The sequence below is a fragment of the Chelonoidis abingdonii genome, chromosome 11, assembly GCF_003597395.2.
Source record: "Chelonoidis abingdonii isolate Lonesome George chromosome 11, CheloAbing_2.0, whole genome shotgun sequence".
Taxonomy (NCBI): domain Eukaryota; kingdom Metazoa; phylum Chordata; order Testudines; family Testudinidae; genus Chelonoidis; species Chelonoidis abingdonii.
The window spans coordinates 21,083,204-21,100,663 of NC_133779.1; the positions used below are offsets into that span (position 1 = coordinate 21,083,204).

General features: G+C 66.7%; 3 protein-coding genes across 3 annotated transcripts in view; 2 read left to right on the forward strand and 1 right to left on the reverse strand.

The window, feature by feature from the left end:
* The window catches only part of LOC142047483 (vitelline membrane outer layer protein 1-like), a 5,196-nt gene extending 2,906 nt beyond the window's left edge, over positions 1–2,290 (reverse strand). The window contains exons 1-2 of the mRNA XM_075070617.1: positions 2,003–2,290; positions 1,523–1,611 (exon numbers count right to left, since the gene is read on the reverse strand). Coding sequence (XP_074926718.1) covers positions 1,523–1,611; positions 2,003–2,290 — 377 coding nt within the window. The remainder of the gene's footprint in view (positions 1–1,522; positions 1,612–2,002) is intronic.
* Positions 2,291–5,322: 3,032 nt separating this feature from the next.
* On the forward strand, positions 5,323–11,239 carry GLTPD2 (glycolipid transfer protein domain containing 2). The gene is given in 13 exon segments (XM_075070618.1): positions 5,323–5,353; positions 5,959–6,318; positions 7,327–7,644; positions 8,896–9,027; positions 9,637–9,669; positions 9,672–9,730; positions 9,912–10,038; positions 10,041–10,085; positions 10,088–10,110; positions 10,619–10,883; positions 10,886–10,939; positions 10,942–11,046; positions 11,049–11,239. Coding segments are annotated over 13 exon segments (1,644 nt in total). The 3' UTR covers positions 11,141–11,239.
* Positions 11,240–12,912: 1,673 nt separating this feature from the next.
* PSMB6 (proteasome 20S subunit beta 6) lies at positions 12,913–15,079 on the forward strand. Its single transcript, XM_075070619.1, has 4 exons — positions 12,913–12,942; positions 14,079–14,243; positions 14,644–14,788; positions 14,896–15,079. Exons 1-4 carry the CDS (start codon positions 12,913–12,915, stop codon positions 15,021–15,023), a joined length of 468 nt encoding a protein of 155 aa, XP_074926720.1. The 3' UTR covers positions 15,024–15,079.
* The last annotated feature ends 2,381 nt before the right edge of the window (positions 15,080–17,460 follow it).

Sequence of the window (17,460 nt, forward strand, 5' to 3'; positions counted from 1 at the left end):
CCCCACCTACCCCCCTGTCCGTCCATCCCTCCCCCACCCCACCCACCCGTCCATCTGTCCCTCCACCCATCTGTTCATCTCTGTCCATTTATCTCTCCACTCATCCAGCCACCTGTCCATCCATTCATCCACCCACCTGTCTGTCCATCCCTCCACCCATCCACCAGTCTGTCTGTCCGTCCCTCCACCCATCCATCCATCCCTCCCTCCACCCATCTACCCACCCGTCCATCCGTCTCTCCACCCACCCACCCGTCCACCCATCCTTCCAGCCATCCACTCACCCACCTACCCACTCACCTGTCCATCTGTCCTTCCACCTGTCCATCCATTCCTCCACCCATCTCTCCATCCACCCTTCCATCCATCCCTCCACTCATCCACCCATCTATCCACCCACCTACCGACCCATCCACCCACTTGCCTACCTGTCTGTCTATCCCTCCCTCCACCCACCCGTCCTTCCATCTACCCACCCACCTAGCCACCTCTCTATCCATCCATCCACCCACCCGTCCATCCATCTATTCACCCACCCACCCCTGTCCCTCCACCCACCTACCCACCCGTCCATCTGTCCTTCCACCCGTCCATCCACCCCTCCACCCATCCACTAGTCTGTCTGTCCATCCCTCCACCCATCCGTCCATCCCTCCCTCCACCCATCTACCCACCCGTCCATCCGCCTCTCCACCCACCCACACGTCCACCCATCCACTCACCCACCTACCCACCCACCTGTCCATCTCTCCTTCCACCTGTCCATCCATTCCTCCACCCTTCCGTCCATCTATCCACCCACCTACCCACCCGTCCGTCCATCCCTCCACCCATCCACCCATCTACCCACCCATCCGTCCATGTATCCACTCACCCACCTACCCACCCGTCCATCTGTCCTTCCACCCGTCTATCCATCCCTCCACCCGTCCATCCCTCTATCCAACCACCTGTCCATCCATCCCTCCACCCATGTACCCACCTGTCCATCCACCCTCCACCCGTCCATCCATCTACCCACCCACCCACCCATCCATCCATCCCTCTATCCACCCAGCCGTCCATCCACCCATCCCTCCACCCGTCCGTCCATCTATCCCTCCACCTGTCCATCCATCTATCCACCCACCTACCCACCTGTCTGTTCATCTGTCCCTCCACCCACCTTTCCACTGCTCTACCCAACTAACCCTCCATCCCTCCATCCACCCACCCCCACTACCCACCAAACCCTCTACCCCCTCACACCCCATCTGTCTATACATCCCACCCCCATCCACCCACTCCTTCCTCCCACCATGTCCGTCCCCACACCCCCATCCATCTATACACCCCTCCCACATCCACCTATCCCTTCCTCACCCCATGTCCATCCCCACATCCCGATCTGTCTATGCATCCCTCCCTCTCCAGATGGGGGAGTCCTTGCGTGGGGGCTCAGAAAGGGTCTAGCCCTTGGGGGCTGACACAAGGTGGGGTGGGCCCATGGCTGCTGTGAGGGACCCAGGTGTCCGGTACTCACGCTCCCATGCTGGACTGGATGGTGGTGCCGTCAGAACAATGCAGACGGATCCCATTCAGCCCCGTGTTGTCCTCCCCTGGCACGTTGCCCTGGGAGCGGGGGGCAGAGATGGGGTGAGATGGGGGGTGAGGGTCAGAGAGGGGGCAGGGAGAGGGGGTTGGTGGATGGGAGGAGGAGAAGGGGAGGGGAGATATGGTGACTGTGTGGTGGTAGGCGCGCGTGACCACGCGGGGGAAGGGGGCTGTGGGGGCAGGGGAAAAGGGGAATGGGGGGCAGGGAGATAATGGGGAGTGAGGGGAAGGAGGCTATGGGGCTGGTGGGGGGCAGGGGATACGGGTCAGCGGGGAGGATTAAAGGGGGTCATAAGGGGGAGGGGAAGCTGCGACTTCAAATTGATAGCCATTGGATCGCTGCCTTCGGGCAATTTCAGCGGGCCCACATAGTTCCATATTCCATTGCCCACCCCCACACATAGTCTACCGAACTTAAGGTAAGTGCCGGCGGACCACGTGCGGGCCTGTTTGGCACAAACGATGACCTGGTTGTAAAGGCGCCCGGCGGAGCGGCGGGCACCACGTTGGTGCCCTCGGCCCCTGCTACGGCCCTCGGCGCACAGCAGGCAACGCAGGGCTTCCGCAGACTCGCATCAGGCGTCTGTGGCCCTTCCGGACGGATGGGCTCTGGGGTTGATGCCCCATCATGGGAAAAGTGCTTTATCCCGGCTTGTCCATTCGGCGGGGGCCGCCTGCCAGCACACAGGACCTTCATCTCTGCGCGGGGTCACCGTGCCCCAGGCAGCCTGGCCTGCCCCTTTGCACTCGGACGGCGTCCCACTGCTGGGGTGGCCGCTCACTCCCGATCGCAGCACCTGCTAGCCCAGCCCTGCCCCCAAGCCTGCGTTTTAGTCGTGTTGTCGTTGGTGCCTCTCACTCCCGGCCGCAGCCCCTGCTAGCTCGCCTGCCGGTCCGCCTCACTCCCCGCAGCCCCTGCTAGCCCAGCCCTGCCCCCCACAGCCCTGCCGGTGCCCCTCACTCCCGACCCGCAGCGCCTGCCCCCACCAGCCCTGCCCCCACCAGCCCTGCCGGTGCCCCTCACTCCCGACCCACAGCCCCTGCTAGCCTAGCCCTGCCCCCCACAGCTCTGCCGGTGCCCCTCACTCCCGAGCCACAGCCCTCTGCCTCAGTGGTTCTGGACAAGCCTGTAGCTCTGATTGGGAGATGGGATCTGATATGAGCTGCACTGACCGTTGTTACACTCCTGGGGGGGTGAGATGGGGCGATTGCCGGTTGAGAGATGGGGGTTAAACCCACGTGAACCAGGTGCCCAGAGACGAGCCCCGAGTGGCTAACAGAGATGAATAGCTGGGATCTCCGCTCGAGGGGGGCTGAGGTGTGGGAGGGGGAAGTGGGGAGGGTGAGGTGGGGGATGAGGTGAATAAGGGTGGGGGGTCCATAGGGAGGGAGGAGGGTGAATTGCCTTGGGGATGTTGAAGGGCCGAGGGGCCTGGGGTGGGGAGTCGGGGTGCACAGTGTGGGGGGAGGGACCTGGAGGGTGACACACATCAACAGAGGTGGGAGGGGGAGACAGAGACATTTCGGCCTCCTTATCTCTGTTGATTCAGCCTTGCTCATTTCCTGATAACGAGGTGCTGTGGCCCCAGCCACCAACCACTTCCCCTCCCCGCCCCCCGTGCCTTCCCCGGCCAGCTCCCCCCGTCCCCGCCGAGCAGACAGCAAACCCCGGCCAGGAGGAAACCACAGAGATGCAGCCAGGTGGTAACTGGTGCATTAGCGCTGCTAAGACACAGCTGCCCCCCCCACATCAGCGGCCCCTCCCGGATCAGCAGCTCCCCCCCTACACACCGGGCCGGGATCACTCGGCCGGTTGGAAACAGGCGGGAGCAGTCGCTATTCCAAACAGCAGCTGCTCGTCCTGCCGATGGGGCTCCGGGGCTGTCCCCCCATTTAATGGTGCACAGGGCACCCCGGTAGCAGGGCAGCCCATGAGCCCCACAGTGCCACGTCCATCCCCTTCCTGGGCGAGAGGCACCGGCCAAGCACAAGCCACTGGGCTCTAGCCTGGGTGAAATCCTCTGGCGGGGGACCCCATGAGCTGCCCCCATCGCACGCCAAAGGGCAAATCGTGGGCAAGGAGGCTGCTGATCGGGTTAGCATTGGCCCCGGCCCTTCTCCAGCGAGCCGGGGGGGGACACGGCGGTACTGGGCTCAGCCAATGGCAAAGGGCTGCAGGGTGTGTGGGTGCAGGGAGGGGATATTCGGGGCCCAGATCTCTCTGGAGGCTTAACTGTTGCAGAGAGGAAAGGCAGCTTTCCACTCCTGCTCCCCTCCGGATCACCCCCATGGGCCTGCCAGCCTGGTATCCTCCCCTCCCCCAGCCCAGCCCCCTGGTCTGCCCTCCCCAGATCAGACCCAGACAGCAGTGGGCTGGGGGAGTTGTGGTCCTGGGGGCGGGGGTTACACACTCCCAGGCTGTTGGGGGAGAGTGGGGACTTGGTCTCTCTGATCACACCTGGGTCTTGTTTTGCAAGCGTGATGGGTGCCAGGCAGTTTGAAGGGGGGGAGTCTGAGCATGTGAGGGTCCATGTGATGGGTGGCTCTGTGTGTGTGAATCTGCTTGCACATGTTAATCTCCTTGCACGAGTGTGCATGTTTGCACATGTGTGTGAAGGGACTTTGTCTCTTTTACATGCTGACAGCCTTGCTGACCCTGTCACCCCCAATGCAGCTGCAAGCAATCGAACGGTGGGGTGTAGCCGTCTGAGTGTGCGTCTGTGCCGTCCTTCTACCCAGCTGTGATCTGCCTGTCAACAGCCTGACACACCTAGGCTGGGGCGCAGGATGCCTGGGTCCTGTTCCCAGTGACCCTGTGCCACTTCCAGCAGCTTGCCATGCCTCAGTTTCCCCTTCCCGGAGCCCCATCCAGGACTGCATGGCCCAGAGGCCAGCGTGATGGATGCGGCAGAAGCACCCGGAAGGAGGTGTCTGCGTGTGAAATGGGTCCACCCTGCTGCCGCCTCTGACGTCACCCCCCAACCCCGTCCCCGAGGGAGTCAGGAAATGGGTCCCGCCCCATAGCGCCATCACAGAGACAGAATCACCCGGGGACCGTGGTGCCATGGAGCTTCCAATGGGGCTTTTTCTCCTCGTCCTCCATTTCGGGGGTGAGTCCGCTGCAGGGGGGGCACGCAGGCTGGGGGGTGAGGAGCCCCAATCCGGGGAATCGGGGAGCCCAGGGATGGAGAGCAGCTGAATGGGAGAAATGGAGTTGGCCCCCCCAGCAGGGAAATGGTGAGCCATAGATGGATGGGTGCGTTATGGGGATGGATGGATGGGGCGTGCATGGGGATGGACGGATGGATGGATGGGGAGACATAGGTCTGGATAGATGGATGAATGGACAGACAGATGGGGTACATAGGGAGAGATGGACGGATGGCTAGAGGCGATACAGGGATGGATGGATGGACAGACAGACAGGGGTACATAGGGACAGATGGATGGATGGATGGATGGATGAGGGAACATAGGGCTGGATGGATGGACAGACAGATGGGGGTACATAGGGAGAGATGGACGGATGGCTAGAGGCAATACAGGGATGGATGGATGGACAGACAGACAGGGGGTACATAGGGACAGATGGATGGATGGATGGATGGATGGGGGAACATAGGGCTGGATGGATGGACAGACAGATGGGGGTACATAGGGAGAGATGGACGGATGGCTAGAGGTGATACAGGGATGGATGGATGGACGGACAGACAGGGGTACATAGGGATGGATGAATGGATGGATGGGGGGACGGGGGGTACGTGGGGCTGGACGGACGGCTAGGGGGACACAGGGACAGATGCTGGCTAACAGAGGCGATATCTACCCACCTCTGTCTGTGATCTGTGGAGGCGCCAGAGCTGCCAGATGTTTGCCCCCCCCAAATTTCCCCCCCGCGGTTGGCTGGACTCTAGTGGGGTTTGCGAAGGTGCTGACTCAGTGGATGTAGGTTCGTGGGGGGGCGATGTGGTGGTGGTGGGGGTTAGGTGGCCACGCAGTGAACTTGCTTAGCAGCCCTGACCAGGCGCCCCGTGGAACGGCACCTCGGGCCCCCACCGGGACTGCGCCGGGGCAGAGCCACAGCAAACGGCCCCAAAAGCAACACCTGCAGTCCGGATCCCCGGCCACGAGAACTGGTGTCATGGCATTTCCCATAGTCCTGCCGGGGCTGGAATAGAACCCAGGAGTCCTGGCTCCCAACCGCCCACCCCACCCAGAGCCAGGGAGAGAACCCAGGAGTCCTGGATCCCAACCCCCACTTGTGTGTGGCTGTGTGCACCGGTGTCGGGGTCTGTGTGGATGTGAGCTCCATGCCCCCAAGGGCCCAGCCCACCCCCTCACCCCTCTCCGCTCTCCCCGCAGGGGCCCTAGCTGGGCCGCCCCGGCTGACCCAGACGTCTCCATCCCACGTGGTGGATGAGAAGATCCCGCGGCTCCACTGCCAGATGTCAGGGAGCGACATCACCACCCACGTCCTGTCCTGGTACCACCAGCCCCCCGATCAGGGCCCCGTCTTCCTGCTGAGCCACCGGGCCGGGGACAGCAAGCCCGCATACGGGGTCGGCATCTCGGAGCGCTTCATCGCCAGCCTGGAGCGCGACAGCAACACCTTCAGCCTCACCATCGGCAACGTCAAACCCGCCGATGCCGGCACCTACTTCTGCGCCGTCTGGTATGCCAACCAGTACCTCTTCGGAGAGGGCACCCGCCTCATCCTGGGAGGTGAGCCGCCGAGGATGGGGGGGACCTGGAACCGGCCTGGAGCACGGCTAGAACCCAGTGGGGCATTGTGGAGCGGGTTCTGGAGTGGGTTCTGGAGCAGCTCGTGCCAGGCTGGTGCCAGAGATGGCTGGGGCTGCGACTGGAAGACAGAGATGGAGAACCAATCTAGAACCCACCCCAAAATCAATCTAGAACATCCCAGAACCCTTCTGCATCAGAGCCGTGGAAATGTTCTGGAGCTGGCACTTGATTAGCAGGGACCGTTTGAATGCTGATCTAGAACCCACACTGGATCGATCTAGAACCCACCATGACTCAACTAAGGATGTACCCAGAACCCTTCCAGATCAGAGCCACAGAAATGTTCTGGAGATGGCACATGATTAGTGGGGACCGTGCTGGGGGAATACGTGAAACTGATCTAGAACCCACCCTGGATCACTCTAGAACGTGTCCAGAATCCTTCCACATCAGAGCCACAAAAATGTTCTGGAGCTGGCCCATCAGTTGTGGGGGGTTAGTTGGGGCTATGCCTAGGAAAAGACACAGGGCTGATCTAGACACTCCCCCAAATCGAACTAGATAACACGCTGAGCCATTCTGGGTGGCTCCAGAGGGACCTGCTGGGGCACATCTAGAACCAGCAGGGCGGTGATCTCGATTGTGAGGCGAAGCGTTCTGGGTCAGAGCCCTAGAAACGTGTGGGAAGCCATGCGCAGCCAATCGGCACCACGTCTGGAACATGCGGAGAACCAGATCCAGAACCTTTCTCTGACCCAGTCGAGGACCGGTCCAGAACCCAACTGGATCCCATCTAGAGCCAGCCCAGGAGACCACCGGGACCACCCCAGAACCCAGTCTAGAACCCCCCACAAAACCAGCCCCTAAATGCTTAGAACACAGACTGAACCGCTCCAGCACCCACCTAGATGTGATCTAGATCCAGGACCCACCTAGAACCGAGCCTCCTCTCCCCCCGACCTGACCCTCTCCCCTCTCCGGTTCCAGGTGACCCCAGGGAGAAGCGCCGGCCGCAGGTGGCCCTGTTGGGCCCGGCTCCGGCGCCCAGCCCGGCCTTCCTGTGCCTGGCCTGGGGGTTCTCCCCGGAGCCGATCCGGGTGCGCTGGCAGGTGGACGGGCAGGAGCCGGGCCCCGGGGAAGGCGTCGCCGCCGGCAGAGGGCCGGGATGGGGCTGGGTGGCCAGCCTGCTTCCGCTCCCTCCCCAGGCCTGGCTGGAGGGGGCCCGCGTGACCTGCCGGGTTGAACACGAGACCCAGACCCAGCAGAAGCAGCGGCGAGGTGAAGGGGGCCGGCGGACCGCCAATGGTGAGACCCCCCGAACTCCCAATCTCCCCCCGCCCCCCCCACCAGCAACTCACCCCCCGATTTGTCTGTCCCCCCACACACAGGCTGCTCGGTATCACGCCAGAGACCCCATCCCGCGCCCAACCCTCTCGTAACGGGACCACGGAGACCACCGCCCTCCAAGCAAACGGTACAGGACCCCAACCTTCCCCCTGGGCCCCCTAACTGTCCCGTCTCCCCCACAGGGGCCCCCGAGCCTGGGCTGGATCCTGCTGATGGCCTGGTGCGGCTACCTGGGGTTGCTGGCTGCCAGCTGCCTCTACGGCCGGGGTCTCCCTCCTCGTGGGCTGCGGGGGCAGCGGGAACCCAGGTGTCCGGGGCCACCCCCACCCCTGCCGGGAGCCCGGCAGGAGAGCTGGCAAGGAGCGTCGCTTCAAATGAGATTTCCCGGCCCCCCCTTCGCTGCACCTCGCTGCCCCCCCCCTGCAGTGACCCCTGCCTGGACCAGAACACCCCTGAACTGGTCCCCCACAGACCCTGCCCAGAACCTCCAGCCCCCACCCCAGCTGTCCCATGCCGGCTGCAGTGGTCCCCTCAGACCCTGCTAATCCTGCCCCCCCCGTATCTCTGACCCCCCCCCCCCGCACCGAGCATGGCTATTGGTCATAAAAGCCTTAAACAACTCCTGTGAGACTGACTCTGTGCTCTGGGGAACTCAGCCCCCCACAGCCCCACTGCTGCCCCACAGCTGCTGAGTCTGTGCAACGGGGACTCCTGGGGTCCTCTCCCGGCGCTGGGAGGGAGGTGGGGGCTGGTGGGTTAGAGCAGGGGGGCGGGAGCCAGGACTCCTGGTTCTCTCCCGGCCCTGGAAGGGGAGTGGGGGCTGTGGTTAGAGCAGGGGGTGCTGGAGCCAGGATCCTGGGTTCTCTTCCTGGCCCTTGGAGGGGAGCGGGCTGGTGGGTTAGAAGGGGGGGCTGGGAACCCCCAAAACTCCAGCCTTCTTCTGCCCTCAGGTTCCCCCCCATTCCACTCTGTGGGGCAAAGTCCCTTCCGCTGTTAATTTTTTAACCTGACCATCTCCCCGCCCCCCCATCTGACCTCCAGTCCCCTGAGGTTTGAGCCATGGGGTGGGGGGAGCAGCCACCCGCCCCCAGCGCAGTGTCTTGCCAGGGAACAGGACATGGGGCAATTTCCCTTCGGCGGATGTGTGTGTGGGGTCTCTAGGGTGGGGGGAAGGGAGCCCCGCCCCAGATAACAGGCCCTTATCTGCAGTGAGCAGCTGGGCCAGGCAGGGCAGGCAAGGCTGTGGGCCGGGGCGTGTGGGATGGGCCCCGGCGGTGCCGCGTGTCCTGCTCCCTGCGGTGGCCTTCCTCGTCCTCCTCTTCCTCTCCGGGCTCCGGCTCCGTGAGTGACCCCCCTGCATCTCCCCACGGCTGCCGGGCCACACGAGTGACGCCCCCCAGCCGACATGCACGGCCTCAGCCCCCCCACGTGCCCCATACACCCCCTCTAGCCCCATGGACTCCCCACAGCTCCCTCACGCTCCCCCACTGGGTGAAAACCCCCCCACAGCGACCCTCGCCTAGCACCCACGCCAGCCTCTGCCCCGAGTGAGATGGGACAGCCCACAGACCTGCTCCCCACTGCCACCCCCCCACCAGGCCCCCAGCTCCCCCCCCGCTGCATGCCGGCTCTGTATGAATAGAGTTGAGGGGCGGATTGTGTCGTCTGTGGACAGCGGGGGGTGCTCTGGCTGCATGGGCTGTGCATGTACCGGCTGTTCTTAGCATGTCACTTGCGTGTAGCCTGCCCTGTCCTAGATTACTGGCTGGACGCTGTCTGTTGTTAGTGTGTGCAAAGCCGGAGGCCTGCAGGGACGGTGCAAGTACTTCCCCGTATGCATCATCATGTCTGTAGCATGTGCAAACCGGGAGACCATTGGGAATGTGGGGGGAGGAACTGTCCGTCTGTCCTTGTTGTCTGAGCTCTGTCCTTCCCCACCCCCGGAACAAGCAGAGGTGCAGCTCTCGGCCTGCATTCGGGGCGGTGGCCCTGCGGCTGGCTTGGGGGCACGAGGGGCGATGGTTCCCCTGAACAGGATGGGAAGGTGAGACCCCCCTCTGTGCCTCCCCCCAAACCCTGCCCCAAATCTCGCCCCCCTCCCAGCCCTGACTTCTGCCCCCATCCCTACCCAAAACCTCCCCACACCCCCGTTCCACCTGCCCCACATCCTGATCCTGACCCCCCCGCCGCCCCATAGAGAACCTGTCTTCTGTGTCCCCTCTGAGCCGCCCCATCTCTCCCTGATGAGCGGCTCCCACCTGCCCCTTCCCAAGCATGGGACCCCCCCTCCGCCCCGAGTCCCCCGCTGCCTGGGCCAAGGCTTCCAGATCAGCCGCCTCCTGGCAGCCTTCAGGCCTGCGTGACTCCAGAGGAAGAAATCTTGCTGCAGGAGTATCTGGCCGGTGGAAAGAACTGATCAAGTGAGTCCACCCTTGGTGTCACTGGCGCCCCGCCCCAGAGGTGGCTGCATCTCAGAGCCGGGTGAGGGTCCCCGGGTAACCGGCCGGCCCGCCCCAGAGGTGGCTGCATCTCAGCACCGGATGAGGGGTCCCTGGGTAACCGGCCGCCCCGCCCAGAGTGAGGCGCATCTCAGCGCCGGTGAGGGGTCCCCGGGTAACCAGCCGCCCCGCCCCAGAGTGTAGCACATCTCAGCGCCGGGCGAGGGGTCCCTTTTAACTGGCTGCCCCGCCCAGAGGTGGGCGCATCTCAGCGCCGGTGAGGGGTCCCCGGAGAACCAGCCGCCCCGCCCCAGAGGTGAGCACATTCAGCGCCGGGCGAGGGGGTCCCTGTTTAACTGGCTGCCCCGCCCGCAGAGGTGGGCGCACCTCAGCACGGGCGAGGGGTCCTGTTTAACTGGCTGCCCCGTCCCAGAGGTGGGCGCATCTCGGTGCCGGGTGAGGGCTCAGCTGTCCCCTCTCTCTCTCCCCCGCAGACTGATAGACACTCTGGGGCCGCGTTCGGGATCCTGGCCCGGGAGACGCAGATGAAGATTGGAAATCCTGAGGGGCACCGCTCGGGCAGCCACGCCCCTCACTACCGCACCCTGCAGGCCATGGTGGCCCTTCGAGCTGCGGCGGGGCTGGGTGGGCTCCGGGTGCTGCCCCCGGACCAGCCCCCCTCGGGGAGCCGGACCCTGCTGCGCCTCCATCGGGCCCTCAAGTGGCTGGAGCTGTTTCTGGGGAAGCTGGGCCGCAGTGGGGCAGAGAGAACCCCTCCCAGCTGTGCGCCGAGGCCTACGAGGCAGCCCTGGCCCGGTACACAGCTGGTGGGTGCAGCAGGCGGCAGGGCTGGCTTTCCTGGCCCTGCCCTCGCGCCGGAGGCTGTACGGGCTCGTCTGCGCCAAGGGGAGACGGGAGGCCAGGCCGTGCTGCTGGAGGCCGTCGGCACCATAGCTGGGGTGTATAACGTCACTCAGCAGCTGTACGCCACCCGGGGCCTGTTGGAGCTGCCCTGAGTGGCCGCCGGGGGGCGCCGGAGAGGACAAGTTGGGGGCACCGGGTGCCGGGTCTGTTCAGCCTTAGGACAGGGACTGGCTGGCTCAGGAGGGCAGGAAATAGGGGGCAGGGGCCTGTCCCCTCTAGGGGCACCGGCTCCCACTCGGCCCCAGGGCAGGGACTGGCGGCTCAAGGGGGCTGGGAATGGGGCAGGCCTGTCCCTCTAGGGGACGCCGGCTCCCACCCGGCCCAGGGCAGGGAGTGGCTGGCTCAGGGGGCAGGGGAATGGGGAGGGGCCTGTCCCCTCGGGGGGCGCCGGCTCCCACCGGCCCCAGGGCAGGACTGGCGTGCTCAGGGGGGCAGGGAATGGGGCAGGGGCCTGTACCCTCTGGGGGGCACCGGCTCCCACTCGGCCCCAGGGCAGGGACTGGCTGGCTCAAGGCGGGGCTGGGAATGGGGCAGGGGGCCTGTCCCCTCTAGGGGCCTGGCTTCCTCCGGCACAGGCAGAGCGTGGCTGGATCAGGGGGGGTGGGGAATGGGCAGGGGCCCTGTCCCCCTCTAGGGGGCGCTGGCTCCCACCTGGCCCCAGGGCAGGGACTGGCTGGCTCAGGGGGGTGGGAATGGGGCAGGGGCCTGTCCCCTCTAGGGGGCGCCGGCTCCCACCCAGCCCCAGGGCAGGGACTGGTTGGCTCAGGGGGCAGGAAATGGGGCAGGGGCCTGGCCCCTCTACGGCAGGGCGTCGGGCGCGGTTGTGAACCAGCGGCTCCAGAAACGGGGCCAAGTAAAGAAACACCCCAAGCTCGACGTGGTCGCCGGAGTGTTTTGTTGCGAGACGCGTTTCGCCGCCTGGCCAGGCTGGTCTCTGGGCCTCCTCGGTGGGAGGATCCCACAGGGGTCGCTCCCCTCCCCAACGGAAATGTGGGGCAGCCCCTCCAGGCCACTGCCTGACCCCTGCCGGGGGTGCACGGGGTGGGTCTCAGTGCAGCCGTGTGACCCCTGTGGGCAGCTCCTCTCTAGGGGGCACGGTGTGGGCAGGGCAGGGCTGGGGAGGGACCGTGGGTCAGGGCTGAGGGGGGACACAGAGTGGAGGGGGCCAGGGAGGCAGGCGGTGACATCACACGTGATGTGATGATGTCACACGCGGCCCTGCTGACATCATAGCTGCAGGCAGTGACATCACGGCCACAACAGGCACAGGGGGTGATGTCACCCTGCTCCCTGGTGACGCCCCTGTGACATCACACGCGATATGTGATGTCACTGTGACACACGGAGACGTTTTGGTGACGTAGCCATGGTCTGGTGACGTCAGGTATTCGAACGATGACGTCAGATCGAGTGATAACGGTGCGCGGGGCTCGCGCGGTGGCCACTCTGCCGTAAAGCTGACCCTGCGGGCGTCGCAAAGGAGAATTGGACCCGCTGCCGTAAAACAAGGCCGGAGCACGTCGCAAGCGGGCGGGCGGCCGCGCCGCCGTAAAGCGATACCGCCTCGTGTGTCGTAAAGCCAAAGGGGTCGCAGAGGAGCGAAGGGCCGGGGAAGGGCGGAATCCGCCACACCGCCGTAAAGCGCGACGCGGGCTGCTGCCGTAAAACCGCCACCCGCGAGGCCTGAGGGTGGCCGTAAAGCGTCGCCGCCCCCCCCCTCGCGCACAGAAACCGCCGTCTCACCTTGCCGTAAAGCGCGGTGGGGTGGGGGGGGCGACGGCGAAGGAGGTGCCGTAAAACCTCCTCGCCATCCCCTCGCGCGGCGGCCCGGTTTTACGACAGTGTCGCGCGGCGCCGGGGGACGATGGCGGCGCTGGCGGTGTCCGGGCTCCGGGTCGGGCCGGCGGCCGGCGGGGGAGGCCCGACAGGGACGGGGCAGGCCCTCGCGCACCGAGGGTGGAAGCGGGGGAGAGGGGCGCGGGGAGGGTCCGGGCAGGGAGGGGAGAAGTGGGGAGGGAAGGAGAGTCCCGGGCACGGGTGGAGGGGCGGAGGGAAGTCCCGGGGGGGCAGAGGGTGGGAAAAGGGTCGGAGGAGGGGGAGCCGAGGGACAGGAGGGCAAGGGTCGGGGAGAGGAAGGGGTCCCCGGGCAACTGGGAGGGGGAGCGGGAGGGAGTCCCGGGGGGGGGCACGAGGGGAAGGGTCGGGGAGGAGGGGTCCCGGGCAACGGGGGTGAGGGCGGGGAGGGGAGTCCCGGGGGGGCACGAGGGGGGAAGTCGGGGAGGGGAGGTCCCGGGCACGGGGTGACAGGGAGGGAGTCCGGGGGGAGGCACTGAGGGGGAAGGGTCGGCGTGGGTCCCGGGCACGGCGGGGAGGGGCGGGGAGGGGAGTATGGGGGGGACCGAGAGGGGCGAAGGGTCGGGGAGGGGGTCCGCCCGGGCACACCCTGGGACCGGGGGGAGCAGGACAGGCCCCTGACCCGTTCCCTGCCCCTGGCTCCATTCCCTGCCCTGGGACCGGGGGCAGCGGGACGGGCCCCTGACTCGTTCCCTGCCCCTGGCTCCATTCCCTGCCCTGGGACCGGGGGGAGCGAAACAGGCCCCTGACCCGTTCCCGGCCCCTGGCTCCATTCCCTGCCCTGGGACCGGGGGGAGCAGGACAGGCCCCTGACCCGTTCCCTGCCCCGGCTCCATTCCCTGCCCTGGGACCGGGGGCAGCGGGACAGGCCCCTGCCCCGTTCCCTGTCCCGGCTCCATTCCCTGCCCTGGGACCGGGGACAGCGGGACAGGCCCCTGCCCCGTTCCCTGTCCCGGCTCCATTCCCTGCCCTGGGACTGGGGGGAGCAGGACAGGCCCCTGACTCGTTCCCTGCCCCTGGCTCCATTCCCTGCCCTGGGACCGGGGGGAGCAGGACAGGCTCCTGCCCCGTTCCCTGCCCCGGCTCCATTCCCCGCCCTGGGACCGGGGGGAGCAGGACAGGCCCCTGCCCCGTTCCCTGTCCCGGCTCCATTCCCTGCCCTGGGACCGGGGGCAGCGGGACAGGCCCCTGACCCGTTTCCTGCCCCGCAGCATCGAGCTGGACGAGCCGCCCCTGGTGCACACGGCCGCCAGCCTCTTCAAGGAGATGTGTTACCGCTACCGCGAGGACCTCATGGCTGGCATCATCGTCGCCGGCTGGGACAGGCGCAAGGGGGGGCAGGTGAGCGGCCCCCGGGGGCTCTGTGGAGTCAGGGCTGGCCCCGGTGCCCCCGCGTGCTTCCCTTCCACCTGCTTCAGTCTGGCCCCATAGCGTGTCCCTGAGATACGGGGGCCTTCAATCCCTGTCCCTGTGCAGCGTCTGACACAGCCGCCCCGCCCCAGGGGTGTCCCCAACCACCCTGTCCCGCCCCAGGGGTGTCCCCGGGTCCCCAGCTGCCCCGTCCTGCCCCAGAGGTGGCTGCATCTCAGTGCCGGGCGAGGGGTCCCTCTGTCCCCGGCCGCCCCGCCCCAGAGGTGGCTGCATCTCAGCGCTGGGCGAGGGGTCCCCGGGTAACTGGCCGCCCCGCCCCAGAGGTGGCTGCATCTCAGCGCCGGGCGCGCTCTCTGGCTCTCTGCCCCAGGTGTTCGCGGTGCCCATGGGCGGGATGATGGTTCGCCAGCCCTTCTCGGTGGGCGGCTCGGGCAGCTCCTACATCTACGGCTTCGTCGACGCCTCCTACAAGCCGGGCATGAGTCGGGAGGAGTGTCTGAGCTTCACGGCCAATGGTAACGTCCTGCCCCCCGGCTCCCTGCGCTGCTGGCGGCCTCCCCGGCGGGACCCAGGAGTCCGGGCTGCCCCCCTCCCCCTGACGCGCTCTCCTCTCCCCTTGCAGCGCTGGCGCTGGCCATGGAGCGGGACGGCTCCAGCGGTGGGGTGATCCGGCTGGCCGCCATCACGGAGCAGGGCGTGGAGCGCCAGGTCGTCCTGGGCAACCAGCTGCCGCGCTTCTCCTCCCCCTGAGGGGGGCCCCGCCCCGACACCCCCCTGCAACGCACAGATTAAACTATCGGAACCCACGCCCGGCCTCTGTCCTTCCAGCAGGACGCCTGGGTTCTCTGCCTGCCGGGGAGGGGAGGGAGTGGGGCCCGAATGGGAAAGGGGGCGCAGGAGGGTGGGGAATGAGCAGGATCTGGGGAATGGGACAGATCTGGGGGGCAGGGAGGGGGATATGGGGGTGAGCAGGGAGGAGGATGTAGGGGGCAGGACAGATCTGGTGGGGGGCGCCCATGGAGAGGAATAGGGGGTAGATCCCAGGGGGCAGGAAGGACGTAGGGGTGGACAGGGAGGGGAAGTGGGGCAGGGAGGAGGCTGTGGGGGGTGCTCTCACCTGGGGGGCTGGGGGCCCCTTTCCTGCGGCGTTTCCGGCGCCCGGCCCAGGAGAAGCAGCACAGGAGCCTCGCCTCCATCCTGCCGGGGGTCTGTGGGGCAGAGCAGGGGGTCAGGCAGGGCCCTGACAGGGGGCACAGGGACTCTGCCCCCATGTCACTGGGGTGGGAGCTGACACCCACCCCTGCTGCCATGGCCCAATACCAGCCAGGCTGGGAGCCCAGAGCATCCCCCAATCAGTGGGGCACAGACCCCCATGACCCACCCCATCTTGTGCCTTGCAGACCCCCTGCACCGCCAGACCTCCCCCCTCCTGGGCTTTTTGCCAAGGCCCCCCTGCTGCACCCCTCTTCCCTGGGGGTGCCCCTACACCTCGTGCTGTGGCCCCCAACCCTGTCCTCCCCCCCAACGACCTGGCCACCCCCCACAGCTCTGGGCCCCCAGCCACCCCTTACCTGGAGGTCTCTGGCTGGGAGGGTCCCCTCCGGCCCCCCCTGCTCTCGGCTCTGGGGCTGCCCCAGCGCGAGGTGTCCGGCTGCTCAGCTCCCTGCTCGCTGCAGCTGGCTCTGGGGCGTGTCTGCCGGGAGCGGCCTGGGACTGGCTGGGGCTCGCCCCCCCCCTTGGCAAATACTGCCCCCCCGCCACGGGCTGAGCTAACAGGGGCTGCGGGTAGGGACTGAGGGGCACCAGCAGGGATGGGGGGTCCGAGCTGGGGCGGCTGGGAGCCAGGACTCCTGGGTTCTCCCCCTGGCTCTGGGAGGGGAGTGGGGGCTGGTGGGTTAGAGCAGGGGGGGGCTGGGAGCCAGGACTCCTGGGTTCTCTCCCCGGCTCTGGGAGGGGAGTGGGGGCTGGTGGGTCAGAGCAGGGAGGGCTGGGAGTCAGGACTCCTGGGTTCTCCCCCTGGCTCTGGAAGGGGAGTGGGGGCTGGTGGGTCAGAGCAGGGGGGGCTGGGAGCCAGGACTCCTGGGTTCTCTCCCTGNGCTGGGAGCCAGGACTCCTGGGTTCTCTCCCCGGCTCTGGGAGGGGAGTGGGGACTGGTGGTTAGAGCAGGGGGGGCTGGGAGCCGGGACTCCTGGGTTCTCTCCCCCGTTCTGGCAGGCGGGGACTGAGCTGCGGGTCGGGAGTGAGGGACATTTGTGGGGGCTGTGGGGTGCCCAGGACAGCGCAGGAGCGTTTGTTATTGTAGGGTCTCCCCGGAGCCCCATCTTAGGGGTCCCACCACTGGCACCAGCTCCCCCCGATAGGGACCCCCCAGGCCGCGGGCCGCCCCCCTCCCGTCTATGGGGCAGCGTGTCTCCCTGGCAGCCGGAGGAGGCCGAGCTGGGCTGTCCCGGGACTGGCTCCAAGCTCCCCCCACAACTTCCCCTTCCCGGCCCAGCCCCGCCGGGACCCACCCAGTCGCGCACCCCCAGGCCGTGGGGCCGGGCGGGGACACCCCTGGGTAAGTGTCGGGGTTTCCCGCGGGGGGGTAGCAGATCCTAGACCCCCTCCTCGTGCCCCCCCGGGACGCTCCTCGCGCTGTGGGTCGCTGATGCTGCTGGTCCCTCCCCTGGGGGGAAGACCTGGTCCCCGCCCCATAACAAGGGGAGGGTCCCGTTCCCCCCTCTCCGTTACCCGGAGCAACCTCAGCCCCGTGCTCCTCGCCGACGACGGGACCCTCCCCAGAAGCAGCCACGTGGGGGGGGGGGGGCTATGGGGACAGAGCCGCTCTCTGCCCCTCCCTCCATCAACCCCCCCCCACGCCCGTCTCGGTCCCCCACGTGACTCGGAACTGACTCAAAATCTCTGTTTGCTAAATACGACCGCAGCCTGGGCGGCGTGGGTGGGGGGGCATCCCAGAGCTGGGGGGGCTGCGGGTCGGGAGTGAGGGGCACCCGAGAGCTGGGGGGGCTGCAGGTCGGGAGTGAGGAGCACCCCAGAGCTGGGGGTGGGGGTGGAGGGGCTGCGACTCTGGAGTGAGGGGCACTGGCAGGGCTGTGGGGCAGGATTGAGGGGCACTGGGGGGTTGGCAAGGGCTGTGGGTTGAAGCTGGTGGGACTGGGGGCCACAGGTGGGGCAAGAGGATTGTGGG

Bases quoted from the DNA above. Each gene is read 5' to 3' on its own strand.
- PSMB6 (XM_075070619.1), top strand. From the start codon at position 12,913: ATGGCGGCGCTGGCGGTGTCCGGGCTCCGG. The intron at 12,943-14,078 runs GTCGGGCCGGCG...GACCGGGGGCAG, and splicing joins TGGCGGTGTCCGGGCTCCGG to CGGGACAGGCCCCTGACCCG. The intron at 14,244-14,643 runs GTGAGCGGCCCC...TCTCTGCCCCAG, and splicing joins ACAGGCGCAAGGGGGGGCAG to GTGTTCGCGGTGCCCATGGG.